The 22,767-nt window shown below is 43.8% G+C and overlaps 1 protein-coding gene across 1 annotated transcript; it reads right to left on the minus strand.

Moving 5' to 3' along the window:
* Nucleotides 1–1,383: 1,383 nt before the first annotated feature.
* On the minus strand, nucleotides 1,384–2,268 carry LOC119661313 (histidine-rich glycoprotein). The gene has a single exon (XM_038070605.1). It carries the CDS (start codon nucleotides 2,197–2,199, stop codon nucleotides 1,498–1,500), a length of 702 nt encoding a protein of 233 aa, XP_037926533.1. The 5' UTR covers nucleotides 2,200–2,268; the 3' UTR covers nucleotides 1,384–1,497.
* Between the last annotated feature and the right edge of the window lie 20,499 nt (nucleotides 2,269–22,767).

A 22,767-nucleotide genomic window follows, 5' to 3' on the forward strand; every position in this document is an offset into this window, starting at 1 on the left:
TCCAAAGGCTGGCTTGCGTGTGTATCAGCCGTGCAATGAGGATATGCCCAACGGCATCCCTGGAGGTCCTTCTGGGATTAACCCTTCTCCATCTGCACATACAGATACAGGCAAGGAGATCAATATTCAGGATGGCCGGTAGTATGAGTGAGGCGGGGAGCTGCCTAAATCGAAGGAAGATTGATATCCTTTCTAGGCGGTATCCCGAATTACTGATACCGAGGGACAACATGACAACGAGGTTTCACTTCAATAAGAAGTTTGAAACACGTTGGAGTAACAAGGCAAACTGGGAGAGCGTGGCTGCGACATACGGCTTAAACCAGCAACTGATTACTTGGTACACTGACGGATCCCTCACAGCAGAGGGAGCAGGTGTCGGTGTCATTGGTCCAAGGAAAATGTACTTTGAGCCAATGGGCAGGTACACTAGCATATTCCAGGCGGAAATTTACGCCATAGACAAATGTGCCTCCTTTAATCTGCAAAGGAACTACAGGGGGCAGAACATAGCTATTCTCACCGATAGCCAAGCAGCGATCAAGGCACTTAGGCCCAACCAGGTGAACTATAAACTGGCATGGGAATGCCTTGAGAGACTGAATGCACTCGGCTCGTTCAACAAGGTCTGGATACTTTGGGTCCCAGGCCATGCTGGGTTGGAAGGCAATGAGACAGCGGATGAACTAACCAAGAAGGGAGCAGGGATGCCTTTACACGGGCCAGAACCCTTCTGTGGAATCGGAAACGGTTTCATGGCTATGAATCTAAGAAACGAAGAGAAACGGTTGAGGGAACTATATTGGGCGGGCCTACCAGGAATGGAGCAATCCAGGGTGCTTATTGGGGGATACGAACCCATGCGCACAAAGGATTGCTTAAACCTCACCAAAAAGAACCTCCGAATCATAGTGGGAATTCTCACTGGTCATTGTCGGCTGAACTATCACCTAGGGAAGCTAGGGATATCTACGGACACTGCCTGCAGGTTTTGTGAGGAGGAGGACGAAACCTTTATGCACGTCCTGGGACAGTGTCCGGTACTTGTGCAAAGTAGGTCAATACATCTGGGAGAACACTTAATACCATACGCAAAGCTGAAACTTCTGGAAGGGGGGAACATACTAAAGTTCCTAACGGTTACAGGCCTGCTTGAGATACTATGATCAACAGGTACACTATAACCAGTAAAAGGGGCACAATAGTTCTTCAAGGACGCGGTGCGACTTTCCCTTAACAGAATACTAATAAAGGGAGACCAACTTTGGTTGCTTCCAGGTCAGAAGCAGAGACAAAGGCTGATGAGTTGTCTCTGCGAAGACTGAGATACCCAATATTCGAACTTCTTTCAAACTTTCCTTGAAATCAACTTAAACTCCAAACTGATTCCAAACTATATTTATTTCTTATTTGTGTATATTTGAAAGTAACACTAACTATTTATGGGTAATATATTCCCCAGTATTTATTTGTTTGTGGTTACCACAGCCACATGGTTTAGTGATGATGACGACCGCTCACTTTAAATCCATGTGAATGTTCTTCCTTCTTACCTCCCTTCTTTCCATAATCCTCAAAGTGATCAAAGTGATTATCATGACCATGCTTTTTCTCATGGCCATGATGATCATCATCAAAATGTCCTTTATCATAGTGTCCCTTATCGTCCTTATGGCCTTTCTTATGTCCTGATTCATGATGTCCTCCTTTCTTATGACCGCCCTCTTCCTTGTGATGATGCTCATGTTCCTTGCCGTGCTTCTTATGATGTCCTCCCTTGTGCTCGTCATCATAGAATTTGCTTTCCTTATGGTACTCATCCTTGTGGGCTTTCTTATGGAAGCCTGTGGTTTTAGAACCTTTCTTATGTCCCTTCTTGTGACCATGTTTTCCGCCTTTACTTCCTTTGCCTGATTCATGATGCTCACTGTATTTCTCTTCCTCCTCGGAGTGTTTCTTCTTACTTCCGCCCTCCTCTTCGTAGTGGTGTTTGTGATCGTCCTCTCCGTATTTCTTCTTTTCACCTTTATCAAAATGATGATCTTCTTTGTGTCCTTTATGCCCCTTGTGACCATGAGAATGATGATGATGACCTCCGAATTTTTTGCCATCCTCTTCCTCATAGCTGTCGTCCTTCTTGTAAGCTCTGGATTCAGAGATTAGGAAAATGACAAGTAGAATAATTGCCACTGATTTCATTGTGCTGAGGATTTGTAACACTTGATCTGACTTCTTTTCTTCAGATGAACTACTTGTGATCTGTCCAGAAAATGTTCGAATTATTTATAGAAAAATTGCGGGTAGAAAGTGAATGAGATCGATCTGAGCCATTCAGATATTTCATGCATCATTGCACACGGTGATGTAAATATTGTTTCTACTATATCTTTGTTTGCGGAAATATTGTGTCAGACTATCTTTTGTAAAGTAAATCAGTAGGGGACCGATGTTTTATGAAATTCAATGGTTAATAAGCCACAAAGTCAGTAATAATTTCAGTAATTGTATGAATTTATTTGTTCAATTTCGAACAGCCAAGAGAATTTATCTGACGTTGTATAATACATGCAAGGTAGATTAATTGAATTTACACTAAAAAGATTGTTTTCACCCCTTATCTATAATCAATTCATTCACTTCACTTATTTTAGCTCTAACACGTCGTTCAAGAAAATGAGGAATGCAACCCCCAATATTGCATTGACTCATCCTGACATACAATTGAAGACACCATACATTCAAAAAGAGATCAATGTCCTCGAAATAGTGTTGAATTCCCCATTTTTACGGTTTCGCTGTAAACCGCTTATACGAAATCTAGACCTCAAAATAAATCCCAGCATAAAAGACAATACCGCGCATAATACAAAAAATTATAGCAATTCAAACTTATCAATTTCGCAGGAATCCACAGCATCTTAAGTCATCTTCTTCTTCTTTTTCTTCAGCCTTTGTTCCGTTCACAAGCTGTGTCGGCATTTTGCTCTATCCAATGCCTAATCTGGATGCAATCTCGAGGCTTTTAAATCCCCATCCAACGTATCAAGCCACCGTTGTTTCGGTCTGCCTTTTGGTCGTTTTGCTAATAATATTGAACTCCTATTGTGGATCGTATGAAACTGACTATTATCGATAGAGTACTTCCCAGTTCAAATTATTTGTACAAATGGGACATGTAAACATAGGCATAATTGAATTTTTAACTACGTACAACAAGAACTGTTATACACTCAAAGTACGTTACATAACGAAACACAAAACCTTTTATACCGGAAACACGCAACTTCCTGTTTTCCGACTTGTTATGAAATGAGTAAAATACAATACTTGGGGGTTGCATTCTTTATGAGTGACTTTTTGGAGGGCAAATATTAGGCCCGAATAAACGAAACACCTCTACAAAAGCACGGGAAATACCTAAGACATTTATCATGAGTATCAGTGTCGAGTCACGATGTTTTGGCAGTTCATGATTTGAGAGCTCATTGAACTTCTCCGAGGTCGTGCTCGCCAAACAGGCGCAGGATCAAGGAAAGTAATCCATTGATCAAAGTGTGATCAAGGTAAGGAATCCATTGCATCGTGATGGTTGTGAGCAGCTTCAATGGGACTCTCATCCTTCGCCCGCTTCGGTCCTGCCCTTTTTGTTCATGCTCCTGGCACTAGGCCGCAATCGGTGCCACCTACTGAGGCTCAAGCTTTGCTCATTGGGAAGGATTACCTTTTGAACAAAATCATGCCTCCGAGTAAATCGCCTACGGACAAACAGTCCTCAAACAAACTACGCTTGGACAAATCACCCTCGGGTAAACTGTCTTCGGCCAAGCCATTTTCGCTAAACTACTACCTTTAAGTTATATAAAAAATCTCTCAAGGCATCTGTGACTGAGGCCCCTGGCTATCCCAAATTATTAACTTAAATGACAACGAAAAAGCCTCTGCCCCAATAGCTGTCTTCAGTTGTAGCCACGGTTATCAAAACCTATGGATAGGTCTTGTGTGGTGACACCAATCCATCTGGTTGCGATAACCAGCAAACAGCTCTGAACAGCTTAGGAAGAATTTTCTTCTAAGAGTAAGGGCTGTATCACTGCATGACAGGTAAATGTAGGTATACCGTAAAATGTTACGGATAAACTTTGCCCTAACAAGAGTCACTTAATTGCCACGATTCGCACATATTTGTCTGGTATCCAGATGAGGAACGTAAGGGCGCTGAAATTTTGGACCATCTTGGTATCCAGAAAAACCTCAACAACCTAGATACTGGCACGCACCAGAGTGAAAAGAACAACTGATAAGCCGGGAACTCCCGAACAAGATGTTAGGAAGGTTAGGGACAAAACTGCCGGAGCTAGTATGGCCTTGGGTTCATCACCTTAAAAATTTCGGTTCCTAGAACCAGTGAAGGGGATGTAAAACCCACGGAATCTTCATGTAAAGCATAAATGAGGTGCAATATTTAGCAAATCAATTTGCAGCATTGTAAAGCCAGCACCGCACTAGACAGTCATCAGGTCAATTTATACCAGACATTTACATATAAACCTCATATAAGAGCTACCCGATACTATCGTTGGAGAACTTATGGCATGATGAACTATTGTATGCGAAAGGAAGCGCTAGACCCATTCTTTCATGATGGCTTCAAAAGACCTTCAGCCTATTCTGCTTAACGACCTTCGGTGGTATCACTACCGCGTCACGTCAGAGCTGATGCTATTTCTTCGGGGGTGGGTTTAACTTTAAGCACTCGTATCTCTGCTCCTTTCTAGTTTCTCCTTTCTTTCTTCTGTGTCCCCATCCCCAGTTATTAATAATAATAATAACTGGGGTTCGTTTCCTTCCGCAAAGGTCAGCTCGACTTTTTCTAGCCATAACTTTACCGCTTTTACTGGTTTTATCACTTAAACCTCCACATCCTCTGGGTACTCTGCTGTAACAACTACAGCCAGGTCATCCGCAAAGCCAATAATCGTAGCCTCCTTTGGGACATGATATTCCGCAGCAAGGAATCCACTACCAAGCCCTGTGGTACCCGTACCAGAGAGTCCTTTCTGAGAGGTAATTCTCGACCAGGCTCGCCAAATATCCAGAAACATCTAGTCAGCAAACGCCCCTTTAATTTGGCACCAGTTGGAGGAGTTAAATTAATGTTTAACATCCAATGCCAACACGGCACAACAATCACCAGAACTCAACGCATCTTTCTCAGAGGAGACGAGCAGGTCACCTGAGGTGGTCTTCGCATACTTTTCAATACCATCCTGTAGGCCACACCTTTGGGGTTTATAATAAGTCGGCATGGTCGCGCAACTGTTTGAAGCAGTTCTTTTAACTCCTCCGGATGGCTTCTTTTAAGCGGCCCCGCAGTTGCGTAGCTCTCGATCTCTGCTACCAAGTTTTCCCTGTCTCTGTTAAAGTCTACTTGGTCGGAAACTTGCGGTTCACAATGTTGCGATTCCTTTTTTCTCCCAGTATTTGGGTTGCCTATTGGAGAGCAGTCGTCTCCTAGAAATATTAGCATCACATGTTTCCATCACCCAGTGAGTGATTTGAATGACTTTTTTCTCTGGTCGCATATCTCAGAAATATATCGGGCTTGAAAGGGCAGAAAACGTGTCCTCCTCGAAAGATATCGTCGCCCACCCAGGTAAGCCACCTGGCACTCTATGAGAGCTCTTTTTCGGGCTTGATTCGCCTTTGATTTTCAGATAGATTGCTTGGTGGTCACTGTAAGTAGCTCTCACTGACTTGTCAAGCAACTCGCCTTGCTAAAGGGGCATTCACGTATGTCGGGTCCCCTAAACAACCTTGGCTTCTTCCACTGCATGAAGCTCCGACATTCGGAACAAGTTCGCTCACATTCGTTGTTCGAATGCCCCGCGTTAAAGTCCCCTGTTATGATTTTCGGCAAACGTCCTCTCGTGTTCACAACACGCGTGCTCAGCACCTGCTCTCTGGGTGAAGCATAACAGCTTTATATGTTGTTTCCTTACAATTTTGCTGTGATGAATCCATCTGCCGAACGCTCCATTATTTCTTTAAAGGCTTTCTTTTCGCAAGTCTATAGCGTTACTCGGAGCTGTTCGATCTTTGACTAAAATACCACCACCGTGATTTCAATATGGCTCACTTGATGTCTTTCTCTCAGATGATTTGCGAGCGTAGGTCCTATGCTACCTGCAGTGGTTAAGGTCGCTTTGGATCAGCCTCATCTGCCATTTACATTGCGCGCTCTGCTGTATTCCGGACACCTGCTCCTACCTACAATGTACAGATGATCCACAACCTCCTTCCCTTTGCACAGTAATCAATTTGAGTCAGCTCCACAGTCCTTGCTGATATGGCCTCCCGCCTTGCATCTCCTACACTGTTTTGACCTGTCTTTTGAACTGGTGCATATCTACGCAATGTGACGGATACCTAACCCAACCTGCTGCTAGCGCTGCCACCACTAGGAGGCAGATGATGGCAGTTTGAGTTACCCCGTAAGCTCCCCTTATCGATAAGATCGAACTGGTTTTCAACCTCCTCCATTTTTTTGGGAATTGAGCCGTTTACCTCTTCGGGGTCTGCTGGCCTGTTAATTCGTTCAACCGTTTGCGCCATATCTTCGTATTTTAGACAAGCGTCAATTGTGTTGCCTAGCTCACTTCTCGCCTGCCGTTGTCATTCCTCTTTCATCCTTCCTGGGGCCATGATAGCCCCTTTATCCCGATGAATATTCCAGCGTTCGTTGATAAATTCGCAGAGCTCCACAGCCTTGTTGACCAATACGATATAGGCAGCTCTCTCTCTTAGGCGCCACCTCGGGTACTTTGACGGCAAAGTTTCTTCCTTTGCATGACCTCCCGCTACAGACTCTCCACTAGAAGTAGCGCTTTCAATCGCGAGGGCTTGTGTCATTTCGGATCCCGACAGTGTGAAAAAGAATGTATCTCGTGTCCTCTTCACTGAAGTGCATTCCAGAGGATAATAATAATAATCGTTGGCGCAATAATCCATATTGGATCATAGCCTTGAAGTGTGTTAGAACACTTCATTCAAGACCGTAACGGTACACTACAGTACACTGTAGAAGGCAAACCTTGATTTGACTCAGGTACTCATTTGCAGCTGAGTCAACTGGTATCCGACATCCAGTCATGATACCAAATCCCTCTGCCACCAGTGAGATTTGACCCGCGGCTTTCCGCTACGACAGCCCAGACATTCCAAAGGATGAAAGCTCAAAATGTCACATGCTGCAACGAGATAAGATTCGGATAATAATGATTCATGGCTTGGGCGAACTGCTTGCAACGTCACGAGAGAAACGGCTTTGCAAGTTTCATTTATTTCAGCGTTTTTTCTTTGATTTTCAAATATTTCCGGCAATAAAAAAAAATTTCATTTCATTCCATTTTCAGAGTTTGCCAATGTTCATATTCATTCTAAGAAATTTTTCTATGGACGAAGAGCCATTATTTTTTTTTTTTTTGTGTCAAATTCCTTCCGATATATTAAAACTCACGGTTTTCCACGTCCTTGGATGAAGATTCCCTTGTGGGGAAAATCTCCGCTGTGCCTGTTGGTAGGACAAGCGATTTTTTTTCGTTGTGCAGTCGCGCTAAGGGGACTGCAATGTTCAACGGGTCTTCCCATATTCCCAAGCTTGTCAAGAAACAAGCAAGCGCATGTTAACAGGACATTTCGAATGAGTAGTAGTTACTGGCGGACCTGGACGTGGATAGTTTTTCCCTTTTGGCTCTTCGATAGCCAGAGTGACTTAGGTTCGAGTTCGACTCCCTCGACGATTACCTACCTTGTCGTGGTAAGGGAGCTCAGTAAGGAAGATCCTCCAGGAAACGGGAGGTGACACCTGAAGCCAAGCGGTAATCAAAATCCCAAGCCAAGGTGTGACTACCGTGCCGAGGGCTGAATGGTCACAGGGGTTAAGATGTGGCCGTAAACGGTGAACTCTGGGTAGCAGGCGACCCCCAGTTTCAACTAGCCTTGTCTCGGCAAAAAGAGGCTCTGCCGAGATCGACTTACTTTCCCCGGAAAAATTGATGCCATGGCAGCCAACTATGAAAAAACAAAAAAACAAAAACATAAACCTATAAAGCAAACACTATTAAACTTCGATCGCGACGATCCAACCCCGAGCGAAGGGGCAACCCTGAGCTCATCGATGGAGAACCTGAGTCTAGACTCAGATTCCCCACTTATTCAAGTGGGAACCAATTCAATTGGGACCCAGTCCTTAACGGAGGAGCCGAAGCAGGCCCCTTCTGTCAGTACTCCTGACCCCAGGCTCCAATCGGCGCCACCTGCTGAGGCTAAAGTCTTGCCCATGGGTAAGCACTTGTCCACGGACAGCAAACTGCCTTCGGACAAACCGCCTTCGGGCAAACAGCCTCCGAGCAAACCGCCTTCGGGCAACGTACAACCAAAGAACTGTGCCAAGGTTGAGGGGAAAGGAGCGTTCGGGGCACCTGCGGCTAAGGGGAAATCGAAGCGGCAGCGATCCTCGGACGATCCTAACTCTTCGACACAAAAAGCAGCAAAGAGGGCTCGGCCGGCAACGACTAGGCCTTTATTTGCAGTCAAGGCTATCGAAGCCGATGGATGGGTCCTGTATGACGACTCTAATCTATCCGGCTACGATATTGAGCAGTGCGAACAGCTTAGGAGGAAAATCCTCCTCGTTACAAGTGGCGGCTCCTAAAACCATTGAAGGGGACATGCAGCCGCCGGCATCTACACCTGAAACGTAGATGAGGTGCCACATTTCCCAAGTAAATTTGCAGCATTGTAAAGCGGCGACTGCACTTATGAGTCGTCGGATCAATAGCTGCAAGAACAAGAACCGTGGGTTGTTGGTGGGGCAGTCAGAGGCCTAAACTTCCAACATGCTGACCTATTGTATGCCAATAGAAGCGATCGACCCCGCACCTGCATGGTAGTCTCCAAAGATTTCCAGGCTAACCTGGTTAACGACCTATGTGATGGCGACATCACATCGACTAAGCTAACCGTAAAAAGTCAACAGGGAGATAAAGAGATACTATGGTGCTCTGCATATTTCCCCTACGACGCAGAAGACGTTCCCAGTGGAACATTCATCAGAGCTATCCAATATGCCAAAAGTAGAGGCATGGGGGTAATAGCAGGATGTGATGTCAACGCTCACCACATATGCTGGGGAAGTTCGAACATCAATGCAAGAGGATCGAGACTACTGGAGTATCTAGTAGGAACCGATTTGCAGATCCTAAATGTGGGTAATGAACCCACTTTTTTCAACGTGGTCAGGCTAGAGGTCATCGACATCACGGTGGCATCTCCTGACATCGCGGCTCTGATCGTAGAGTGGAGAGTATCAAACGATATCACACTCTCGGATCACAGACGCATTGATTTCGTTATGGGCATGGATCCACCTCCACCCACTCCATTTCGGAATCCGAGGAAGACAGATTGGGTAATGTATCAAACAGAATTGAGCGCCCGAATCACGATCCCTGGGAAGCGCATCAAATCCATTACTAGAATTGGAAAGACAACCCAGATGATCACAACTAGCATGAGAGAAGCTTTCGAAGAAAGCTGTCCACTCATGATGCCAAAGAAGGGTAAAACACCATGGTGGAACTCGGATTTGGCAAAACAGAGGAGAACGACAAGGATGCTCCTTAATCGTGCTCTGAAGGGCGAATCAAGCACTAGCTGGAACCGCTATAAAGAGGCACAGAAGGCTCTAAAGAAGAGCATAAGATCGGCTAAACGATCATCTTGGAGACGCTTTTGCGAAGAGACTAACTCTCTTGAGGCAACGTCAAAGCTGAAGCGGATTCTGGTCAAAGAACGTAGCCAGAAACTGGGTTATTTACGTTTACAGAATGGGAAGTACACTGAAAGCGATGAAGAAACGGCAAATCATTTGCTTGAAGTACACTTCCCAGGCAGCATCCAAAATCTAATCTCGGGGCCAACAGGTGCATACAGCACTCAACTGAGAGACTGGAATCTGGCATGCAAAATAGTATCACTGGAGCGAGTTAAATGGGCATTTAACTCGTTCCATAGATACAAGTTTGCAGGTCCGGATGGCATCATCCCTGCGCTAGTAATAGAAGGAATGGATGCCCTGGGTCTACACATTCGGAATATATATCGTGCATGCCTAACACACGCTTATATTCCAATTAAATGGCGGGATGTGAAGGTGTTGTTCATTCCCAAACCAGGAAAACCCACCTACACAGACGCAAAAAGCTTTCGACCGATCAGCCTAACGTCCTTTCTGCTAAAAGGACTAGAAAGACTAGTAGATCGGTTCATAAGGGATACACACATTCCTAAGTGGCCACTTCACCATAGGCAACACGCCTACCAGAAAGGCAAATCCACGGAGACAGCACTCCATGAACTTACGGCGAAAATTGAAAAGGCGATGTCCGAAAAAGAATACGCCTTAGGCGCATTTATGGACATCGAAGGTGCCTTCAATTATGCCTCATTCGCGGCAATTTGTGATGCGACAAGACAGCATGGAATCGAACCGCTGCTAATCAGTTGGGTCCTTCATATGCTAGAGTGGAAAAAAATCCACATATCGGTCGGTCAGAAGTCTATTGAAGCAGGATGTCTCAGGGGCTGCCCACAGGGAGGGGTCCTCTCTCCACTGTTATGGCTCTTGGTGATGGATACCCTGCTGTGGTTCCTGGAGGACAAAAAAGTCTTCGCGCAAGCATTTGCGGACGACCTAGCCGTAATAATTACCAGCAAGTTTGCGGACACAGCATGTGACTGCTTGAATGCAACTCTGCATGTAATCCACAGCTGGTGCCTCCGCAATGGACTCACGGTGAACGCTAGGAAGACTGGACTAGTTGTGTTCACTAGGAACGTCAGGTGGGGTAGCTATACGCTACCCATCTTAGCAGGGGCGGAAATCCAGCTGGCACAAACAGTCAAGTACTTAGGAGTACATTTCGACTCCAAGTTAACGTGGAAGCATCATATCCAGGAACAATATCAGAAATCTTGCAGATTGCTCTGGTGCTGTAGGAATGCGATAGGTAAGACCTGGGGACTTTCACCTAAACGGATATACTGGATGTATACATCCATAATAAAACCCATTTTGATGTATGCATGCATCGTCTGGTGGCCAAGACTGAACTTTGCTAACAGCAGGAAGCTGCTAACGCAGATTCAGAGACTTGGTTGCCTAAGTATTACTGGAGCAATGAATACTACGCCGACTGCGGCACTTGAAGCTATCCTAAATTTACCCCCAATTCACTTGGAGGTGAAACGGAAAGCGGCCAACGACGCATATAGGCTCGATACCATTGGGTCGTGGAAAGGCGGCCAATCCAACGGGCATGCTTCTATCTGGAAATTCCTTGGAAAACCGATCATATGGTTTCCAGATTCGTCTTTGAAAAGACATACACTGTCGTAATCACCGAAAGAGAAGAATGGTCGACAAGTGGCCATGAGTCTTTTCAGATTACAGACCTAATAATCTTCACCGACGGGTCAGTCATGGAGGATGGATCAGGTGCAGGGGTGTTCTCGGAGAATATGCCATTTCATTGGCAGCAGAAGAATGTCTGCGACAAAAATGGAGGGGTCGCACCATTCGAATCTGTTCCGACAGTGGGGCGGCATTATCAGCACTAAATGGCAACAACATATCAAGCAAGTTGGTGTGGAGTTGTCATCAGGTGCTGCTGAAACTTGGCCGACTGAACGAAACATTCCTGATGTGGGTGCCGGGGCACTCTAACATCGCCGGCAATGAGGAGGCTGACAGACTAGCTCGCCGAGGGTCTGGATCCACAATGGTGGGGCCAGAACCAGCTCTTGGAATCCGACCATCTACTGTCAAGTCTACTCTGAAGGGTGAAATTGCAAGGATTCACGCAACCGAGTGGAAAAATTTGGACTCTTGCCGACAAGCGAAAATACTTATGAAGGAGCCTAGGGCCATTAGAGCGGCATTTTTGTTGTCTCTTAAGAAGTCGGACATGAAAACTCTAGTAGGACTTTTGACGGGACACTGCCCCTTAAACTACCATATGGAAAAGATTGGGGTAGTGGTTTGGGCTGTGTGCAACCAATGTGAGGAGGAGGAGGAGACAACCCTGCACTTTTTATGCAGCTGCCCGGCATCCTCAGATCTCAGACGAAGACACCTTGGCAAGGTTTTCTTCAATGAAGAATATGCACACTCTCTGCCTCTTGAGAATGTTCTCAGATTCGCTAAAGCCTGCGAACACCGTTGCCGGGAAGCCATTGAATAGGCAACTATGGGGATAGTACAATGGGCCTAATAATGGCCTGAGTGCTCGGGGCTGCGGCTCCCCCCAGTTAACTAAACTAACTAACTAGGTTCGAGTTCTCAAGTGCAGAGAGTTTATTTTCTTACACTACAAACCTCGACTGCGCTGATAACATCTGTTTGCTCTCATATCTTAGTTAATTAGCTCTGAAATTGGAAAATAGGGCAAGCAAAGCCAGTCCACTAAATACCATCAAAACTAAGTTTTTCAATTTGGGAACCACCACACGCTTCCTATGTATACTATCGGGTAGAGCAGAAATTGCCGATCAATTCATCTACATATATTGGGAACCAATATTAGCGCAAAACTAGGTGTTACTCAACGAATTAATAACGCTAGATCTGCTTTCAATGTTTCGTCCAAACTCTGAAAATGCAAATATCTAAGAACCAACATCAAGTTGAAGTGGTAATGCACCAATGCTCTCTCTCCCTCTCTCTCTGCGGCTATAAGGAGCTAGTACGTGGAATTTGACCGCCACTGCGTCCACACTTATCCCTACCCATCGAATGATTCTAGCCCAACTCTTTCTCGATCGAAGACCTAGATCGGAAGGTGATGATCATTAGGCAAAAATGACAGTGAATTGATCACATTTTAGCAAAGGGGTGAGAACTTTGTGTTGTGCAATCGGGTCCACTTTCCCAGAGTGATGGCCGAGTGGGTCGTCCTAAAAACATGTGTAGGCTTGTTGGAAAGACCTTGAGGGAGCTGAAAAATTAGGGAATAATGGTGGTGCCTGGTACGAATATAATAGAGAAAGCAAATATCCTCTTTCCTTGGGTGCAAGCCCTAGCGAGGGATCCGTGGACCAGAAAAGAAGGAGTAAGTTGCTCCTCAATTGGTCCGGTCCTGCATTAAGTTGATGCGGACTTAGGACCCCCTTCATTCTTAAAACGACTCTTTCCTCGCTTATTCCTGCTAAGCTTAGAGGTGGTCAATCAGGTAGAGGAGAAGGTCTAAATTTGGCCCCTGCTGGTATTTTGGCCCCCTACGGTTCTACACGACACAAAACAGCCACAGATAAAAACGCCACTGTGCAACAACCACAATCTTAACAGCTGTTTTTTCATGTATCCATATGTCATTTAAATGACAAATGGTAGAGACAAATTCTAGTTTCTGTTCTTTGTGTTCTTCTAACTTTCTTCCAAGAAGATATTTGTTGTCGGTATTCCTGTAAATGTGGCATGTTTAAATGGTGTTTTGTGCTAAAAAGTTTTTACAGGTTCAGCAGTATTACATATCAAGGTAATGCTGAAGCACGGCTTAATTTTCGTTTTATTTTTTGCTTTTTTTTTCTGTGATTGCATAAGTCTAATATGGCCCCCCGTTCGGTTTCGATTATGGCCTCCGGGGGCCATAATCGATGTTTGAAACACAAAAGTATTAAAGATTGCTGTATTGTTTCCTATAGATGTCCCGGAACAGCATTATGTTAACCGTAGCCAAAAAGAGGAAAACATGGGACCCGGAACAAATGAAAAAAGCTATAGATACAGTCAGGAGTAAGACGATGGGTTACAAAAAAGCCGTAAAAATGTTTGGCGTACCGAGGACTACATTAAGAAGGTTGGTGCACGATCTAGGAGAGTCTGAAAAAATTGTTGAAAAACCGCTAGGCAGGAAAACTGTACTTCCACCTAATATAGAAAAGAAACTCGTGGAGTATATTCTTCTAATGGAAGCGAAATACTATGGTCTAACACGAATAGATGTTCGGCGAATGGCCTATCAGTTAGCTTTGAAAAATAACATACCCAACAATTTTACAAAGGAAATAGCAGGGCGTTCGTGGTTAGACCTTTTTCTACGAAGACACAAACACGAACTTTCTTTAAGGAAACCATTAGGAACATCTTTTGCCCGTGTTCAAGGCTTTAACCGTGAGGCAGTAAAGGAATTTTTTGAGATTTTGAAGGCGGAAATGGAAAAAATTCGATACCCTCCTGATCGCATTTTCAACGTTGACGAGACCGGGCTGACAATCGTTCAATCTAAAGTTCCTCAAGTAATTGGGAAGAAAGGCAAAAAACAAATAGGTGCTTTAACTGCTGCGGAACGAGGATCATTGATGACCGTGGTTTGCTGTATGAATGTTTCCGGGTTTTTTATACCACCCATGATGATTTTCCCCAGAAAAAATTATTCCGATATACTTATGAAAGGAGCTCCGCATGGTGCTATCGGCAAAGCCCACCCATCCGGCTGGATTCAAACGAATTTATTCACCGATTGGTTTCGTCATTTTCTTTCTAAAACAAATCCAACTAAGGAGTCGCCTGTACTGTTAATACTCGACGGGCATTACAGCCACACTCGTAACATTGAACTTCTGGAGTTAGCTCATGAGAACTACTTATGTAACAATAGTTACTCTTCCACCTCACACCACGCATAAATTGCAGCCCCTGGATAAAACCTTTATGGGGGCGCTAAAAACCTATTATAGTGAAGAAATCCGAAATTTCTTGTTGCATTCCGATCGGTTGCTTAAACCCTACGATATCGCCGAATTGTTTGGTCGAGCCTATCTACGAAGCTCAACAGGAGAAATCGCTGCAAATGGATTTCGCGTCACCGGAATCTACCCCTTTAATCCGCAGATTTTTTCTGACGCAGATTTTTTAGCAGAAGCTCAAGTTTATAACGATGAAAACACTTCCGAAAACCGCCCAGGGAGCAACACACAGGAAAATTTGACTGCATCGCAAAGAGATGAGTTGTTGCATCATCAGTTAAACATCATAGTTTCACCAGAAATTATTCAACCAATACCAAAACCTAAAAATAAAACTTCGAATCGAGGGCGAAAACGTACCACACCAAAAGTACTCACTTCTTCTGCATATAGAACACACCTGGCAGGTACATCAAGTGCTTCAGATGGAAATCAGAATCCTGACAATATCCAAAGTCGTAGCCGTGGAGGGACTGTCTCAGATGAAAATCATTTAGACACACAATCCGACAGCTTCGACGAAGGACCTTCAAATGATAAAATACCAACGAGCTTAGATGCAGAATGCTTATTTTGTGATGCAAGGTATTCAAATAACCAACAAGGGGAGGAGTGGATTCAATGCCAGGGATGCAATTTATGGGCTCATTGCGTTTGTGCGGGAAACGAAGGAGAGTATTATATTTGCGATTTTTGCCGATAACTTTATTTTATATGTATTTTATCTTGATTTCGTTTTTATTATGTTCATTATTATTTTTTTATTAATGGATTTACTTAATTTTAAGAAAAGAAGGTAATTTATTGTTTATTTTTTACTTAATTGTTAAGTTTTGGAGAATATTTTTTAAAGAATTTTTCATACTTCCAATATGGCAACAACATCAAAACCAAAATTTTGGATACGTCAAAATATACGATTTTGTTAAAAATATATGGAATTTTATCATGCTTTTTCCTTACGAATCAATGACCAGGAGAATATTGAAATGCATAGCACATGAAACTTAACATGCCGATCTTCATTTTTCTTTTCATGCTCGAAAAACAAAAGGGGGGGGCCACATTTAGACCTTCTCCTCTAACTCGCCTGTAAGCAATGTCGTCCATGAAAATTGAGTTTAGTGGAGAAAGGTAATATTTTTTTCATACGAGTTTTCCGCCAAAAACAAATAAAATTTCCACACTCGGCAATTAGAAATATTCAGTTTTGCAGTCTGTCATGCTTGGAAGTAGATTGCTATCTTTCTTTCCAAAATCGAACTGAATACCTGAGAAAAGGATTACCACCCTCCCCCCCCCCCCCCTCCTGCAAATATAAAACATTAATCTAAACTCATGACTTTATCACCGACAAAAAAGCAAGAGATATTCCACCTACAATGCATAAAAAATCTCTCTTAGAAAATACACACTCATCCATAAAACTCGTCATCGTTATCCTGCTCCGTCCTCCACACCCACCCAGATGCGCGTATCGAAAACATCATAATACGCGAAAAGGAAAATATATAACGTGGGTAGCGTGTAGTAAATCCTGAAAATGTCTCTCGCTATCCTTATAATTCTCCGCACACTTTATGTACCAATTCTCGCCATTCCTGCATTCCTATAAAAGACTCCGCCTTGCAACAGTCGTCAGGAGTGAACGACTCGTCCTTGAAGCTCTTCCATTGGTATCTCTGCAATTCTTTGTTTACATATTGATTTTCAGATATTTTATATCAGCTACTTCGGTTGCTCCTCTATGATGCCAGGATATGAATCTCTGGGTCTAGTGGGAGAGTGTGGGGCAAGTGGGAGGTCGACCACGGTCTCAAGAAGTGAAGAAGCACGATTTGGTCCTTGCTGTGGGTGAGGCAAGAAATTTTTCCGTCTGTCTACTAACAACTGCAATCGCTTATGTATTTCTGCCACTCTCGTCCTATTTGACTTGTTGGTGTTAAATTACAAATCAGTGTGAGATTTAATGCACCGGGACTGCTCCTGAGTAGATTTGGAGCGACATTTTCAGTATAAAACTGAATTTTCATCTCCTCCTTGTTGAGATGGGGGTGGTGGAAGATCCTGTTTCCTCCGTCTGTGTTGGGTTTACATTGAGTTCAGAAGTGAATGATTGCGAAGGAGTAAATACTCATCGCTTTCTCATCCTCCACTCCCGTTTCACCCTCGTGAGTGGTCGGCGAGATCCTTATCAGCATCATAGCCACCGGACGCCAGACACGTTCGCTGGAAGCTTAAGTGCTTTATGGTCTTGTCAGATTCAGTCCTCGGCTTTGTTCACCAGATACGAATCGCACTTGTAGAGGTGCTTGACTTTTGAATTTGTTAATATCCCAATTAAAGTAGGAAATGAGTTTTCCGACAAATACAATGAACTGAATGGATAATAACTCTAACCGGCTGTTCACCCAGCTTTATCGCATGTACGGTATGGTGTGAGTGGATTTTGGAATAAAGTTTTTAGATTAATCAACGTTAATTTAAAAATATTTATGTGTGCAGGGTAGGATCAACCAGATGCGGAATGTTGTCCATACTGTAGAAAGTACTAACATAATAAATAAAATTTTGTTGACTGTTCAGGATTTCATATCATAATTGAAGGAGGAATACCAGATTTTAACACAATTAAGGTTTAAGAAGTTGAACCTCCTTAGAGCTGAGGAAGCAGGGTTCTGGAGTCGTTTTCAAGAAGCTTACCGCTTAAGAATACCAACATAGCCTTTAGTATAGATATCACCTATGCACTACCATTATTGGTTCACTGAAATGTGCTTCAGCTCGCTCCAAATCTTCTCCAGAAGCTTGCATTCCTATTGTTCTGCGCCTGTTTCAAGAACAACCCACTTATCGACTACTGTGAAATGGTGAATTAGTTAGCCAGCAATGGAGTTGTCAACCTCTGTTAATGTGTGACCTATCCACTACCATTTACGCCTTCTATTTAGCACCGTACAGCACCAGGACCTGGCCAATATATAGCCGTATTGAATGCATTCGAGCGAATTGATCTTGACAAGAGGCGAATGATTTACCGCATCCGCAGGTGCATGCGCATGTTGCCGCAACATTGCCTAGCGAGTGAAAAAGGCTATGTAGCGGGAATAGAAGCGGTGCGCGAGAAAAGAACGGCGAGGGTCTGGTTTTTTTTGGAGCGTTGAAGCGGTGCCGAAAAAAAGAACGGGGGAGTTGGATTTTGCGGTTGGAGTGGAGGAGCTGGGCGAAACAAAGGAAGAGGAGAAAAGTCTTTTTCTGAGGGAGTTGGATTTTGCTGTTGGACGGAGGAGCTGGGCGAAACAAAAGGAGAGGAAAGAGTTTTTGAATTTGGGTTGGCAGAACTTGGAAGGTGGAAGAAGCACAAAAGGAAGGCAGCAAGTGAGTTTAAGGAGAGGTAAAGAAAATTGTTGACGCGGGTCGTGGGAGAAAGGAAAGGAAGTGAGGCGAAGTAGCCCGGACGAGAGAGAGAAGGGAGAGAAAGTAAGAATTGACATTTTGAAGTAAGAAATATACGGAAATTCAAGCTGGCGAAAGTGTTGTGATTCCATTTGTGATGGGATGGAGCGTTAGGATCGAAATCCCAGAAAGACACAGTTGTACAGTGAGAAACGTGTGGATTATAGCATAAAGGATTAATAGTTACGTAAGAGTTAAAGCAATACGCCTGATAATAATATTCAAATCTAATTGAAATTAATTTTTGTTTATAATCGTTTTCTTTAATCAATTTGTTTTTAGAACTTTGTAAACCAGCCGCCAACCGAGCTCGGAGTGACGACTAGGGGTGAGTTATTGTTTTTATTTTTCTTTTTCTTATTTTTTTTTTTTATTTTATTTTTTTATTATTATTTCTTTTATGGATTTTCTTTTCCTTTGTGGAATTTTATCTTCATTTTCTTATTTTTTGAATAATTGTTATGAAATTGCTTTGGAGTAATGAAGTGTGAATAGTGTGATGGTGGTTTGAGGACTTCCCCCCTTTCAGATCCTCCTCCCCCCCCCCCCCCGGAACTGTTTTACAAGGGACATCCTCAAAGTAATAACTGGCCTGAGGATGTCGAGGTAGGGTGGGAACCTCAGAGGCCGTGCCTCATGCAAGATCTGAGGCAGAAGGGGGACGATCATTGTGACAGTGAACCGTCGTGGATCTTCCCCTCCTTGATCGCGGCACTCGAGTCCGGAGACTTACGGCTCCACGCGCGCGGTCGAGCCGTTTTTTTTTTCTTTTAATTTCCAACTTTAGTTCGCGTTCTGTTTGTCCTTCGATAGGCCGTCGCGAAATCCGTACTAAGGTCGAGTTTAGAATCCGGTGCGGACCCACGCATCGGAAAAGACACGTTGTTTTGAGTAATGAAGCGTGAGGGATCAAAGCGCTCAAAGGACCCCCCCACATTCCCGAGTCTGGCTAGCACAGACGCATGCAAGAACGTGTCGACCGAGCACTTTGATGGAGCTTCAATTTTTGTGGGCGGACCTTCACGGTCAAATTAGTCACTTTGTTTAGTTTTTTGGGATAGCTCTGCCCTCTAGGTCGTTATCGGCCACTCAGGATGATCGACCTGATCTCCTATTTCCACTTTTATCATTACAAATGACAAAGCACGAATAGTTGTTAACGATTGCAGCTTTTGAATAACGGTGGTAGTCACTGTCCATTTGTTGCTCCTATTTAGCCACTTAGCGGAAAAATTGATCTTGACCCAGTGCTAACGTGTTCGCCGTTCCAGATTTAAGAGTCGGCGCAGCTAATTCCCAAGAAATAGACCGTCTACTATAACTTGGTTAGTAATAGTAGAATTTACAGGTTTTATTAAGCTGTTGCCTAAAAGGTACCGCGTAAAGGGTGTCAGTTGTTAAGGTTAAACTTTGTATAACCGAGACTATACCGACATTCAAGCATGAACTGTCAATATTTAGAATCCGTGTATACCCCGTCAATAACATCGTGCTCTTTTGTTTTTTTGTGAATTTTCTAAATTATATATTTTGTTGTCAACAAATAATTAACGATGATACATATATTGATAAAATAGATGAAAGTGCAATCTTAGCTCTCATTTTATTTTTCATTTTCATTCTTAGTTAATAAAAAATATTCACCTTTTTTGTTGTTGCATGGTCCAAATACATACAGGACTATGCTAAGTGCCAGCAAATACATTTTGCCTAGGGAATTGTCTCGAGCAATTATGTATTTGTTTAAATATTGCTGCGAAATAGTTGAGCTCATAATCCGCCCAATATAGTTGTTGCTATGAATGCAATGAAAATTTCTTGAGGTTTTCGGCGAGTAACGAAGAAAATTCGAAATCGAACCCCGATTCCTCGGGGATAGGAGTCTTTGGTTTCTGGCCATTCAGCAAGGATGGCCGTGCGTGTTTTGCTGCTCAAACGCTAAAGATAGTTTCACACTTTTTAAGAACACACTTTTATTTATTCACCCATTATAAGTAACAATGAAACTATAACTAACTTAGCGGCTACCTTAACAGTTATACTAAATCTAATGTATGATATATATAATGTGTCCAGATAACTGAGTGGTTAGAGCACAAGGCTGTCGTATGGAAGGTCACCGTTCAAATGTCACTCATGGCAGTGGAGTTTGGATCGTAATTTGACGTCGTATACCAGTCGACTCAGGCATGCTCCCGTGATCAGCCCATGCTTGTATGCAAAGTTTTGATGAATCACCTTACATACAGCATTATGCTTGTTCGTGTATTGCACCGAAGCGATTGCAGTGCAGCCAGAAATGAGATGGTCCAACGTCTCTAACGCAGAACCACACATTCTGCACTGGTCGTTCTCCATCCGTTCTTTCATTATGAGTTTTTTATTAGCTCAGGTTGCGACCACGCTGTCCCGAACGCGCACATGAATCCCTAATTCTCAGCAAAGAGCTCCCAAGCATACAGCCATCTGTTCGACAAATTCAAATCAACAAATGGCTGCCAAAGACAATTCACGTGTTTACGGTGTATTGCCTTCGACTTCTATCCATCGATACCCCTTTGGACCGACTTCACCATACTCCGAGAATTATAAAATCGATCCTCCAAGTTAAGTGAAGTCAGCCCACAGTCTGCCTTACAAACAGCCGCATGCAAGGGGCTCGCCTGCCCTTTACTGTAAAAATAAGCACGTAGCGAGTTGACTTGGCGGTGATGTTGTGAGTCACGTTAACCGCGCCCCTACCTCCGATGTCATAAGTCAGGTTCATCCGCTCCCGGGCAGAGTTTGGATGGTGCATTCGGAATTTGGAAATAATAGCCCGTATCCGCGACTGGACGGTTTCCAAATCGGTTTTCGTCCACAGCAATATTCCGAATGTATAATGAAAAGATAGCGAATCCGAAATACAATTTCAATACCAGCTTTACTCGTCGCGGGAATTCGGATAGCAAAGCATTTTTCAGATCACCAAATCGAGCGTGGGTTCCTTGTAAAATTCCGAGGTACTTGTAGAAGTCGGTCTCGGTCATACCTTGGATGGCAATGTCACCAATTCTATGTCCGATATGCAGCTCGTGATGACTTTTGCGGATCGCTTTAATTCGACGCTTGTCTAATCCAAATTCCATCCAAATCGCAACAGACATCTAAGTTGTTCGTCAGTACATACAACTTGATGTCATCTAAATACGTCAAGTGTGTCAGCTCGCACTTAGCACGTAGGCCATATTTTATTGCAAAACCATGCCCTCTAGCATCATTCAGTAGCCATGAAGTGAAGTGTTCAGTAGCATGCAAAACCAAAGAGAACTCAACGAATCCCCCTGAACGATGCTTCTCCGCATATGGATAGGCTCTGAGGTATTGGCAGTTTTGGATCAATGCGATACAGATTTAGGATATCAATTAGCCAGGTATGCAAGACGCTGTCAAAAGCCTTAGCATAACCGACATGGCTACTAAAGAGTTTTCCTTGGTCTATAGCTACTTGTCCTACAACTACCGAATCGATAATGAGTTATTCTTTGCAACCCCTTCAACCGCCTCAGCACCCCTTTTGCTTCTCGAATAGAATGTTATTAGCCTCGAAGTGTGCATTGACACTTCCACTAATAATGGACGTTATGAATTTGTAGAGGGTTGGTTAGCAAATAATCGGTCTTGTGTCTATGGCATATTGTACTACCCGCAGTGAGGGAGGATATAAATTCTTCCAGCCGACTCATGACATAATGCTGTGTGCCAACCGACCATGTATAATGGTAAACCTTTTGTACCAGAAATTCTGCACCCGATTCAGTCCTGGTTCCTCAAATTCTTCGAGCTGTTTATGGCTCGTCGAACCTCCTCTTCGATAACATCCGCAAAATTCATGCCCGGCATAGTGGCATGGCGGATGTCTTCGGCAGTGATCCACTCAGCATGCTAGGCGGGTAATGCCCAAATTCCACCTGAATATTCTTTCGCTTCCGTTACCGGAAACTGTACTATCTGGACGGTCTGTTGGGATTCGTTGAGAGAACTCCGCTGGTTCGTCACGTATGTTGCATTCTGGACACGTCTGGAGTGACTTTCGCCGTACCATCGTAACCGACTGCATACGATAGAAAGTTTCTGCTTAAGTGTGTCCAAAATTTCAATTACAGGTGTCCCACGAAGATGGCATAGTTCCTGTAAACCCACTGCACTTTATTCTTCACTCCTCTGCTGGCATTGCCAGGGCTAAATTTAGTCGGTCTAGCAAAGTCCTGCCTTAGTGAGTCCCGCCAACGTTCCAGACGAATTTTCCATGTGTGGATTTCTTCGGTTACTCATACCAATAACTCGAAGCGAATCTTCTGACCATGCAATCTGACAGCCGTAACTAAGCCACAAAACACAAGTAACTGTAGTTGCAGCAGCGGCATATCAGCACACAGTCGAGATCCAATCTCATCATTGATTTGAGATAGAATTCTCGGAGTTGCTAGAGATGTATAGATCCTGGAAATACCTGGTCTATGCAAA

This window comes from Hermetia illucens, chromosome 1 (assembly GCF_905115235.1).
Source record: "Hermetia illucens chromosome 1, iHerIll2.2.curated.20191125, whole genome shotgun sequence".
NCBI lineage: Eukaryota > Metazoa > Arthropoda > Insecta > Diptera > Stratiomyidae > Hermetia > Hermetia illucens.

Bases quoted from the DNA above. Each gene is read 5' to 3' on its own strand.
- LOC119661313 (XM_038070605.1), bottom strand. From the start codon at position 2,199: ATGAAATCAGTGGCAATTATTCTACTTGTCATTTTCCTAATCTCTGAA.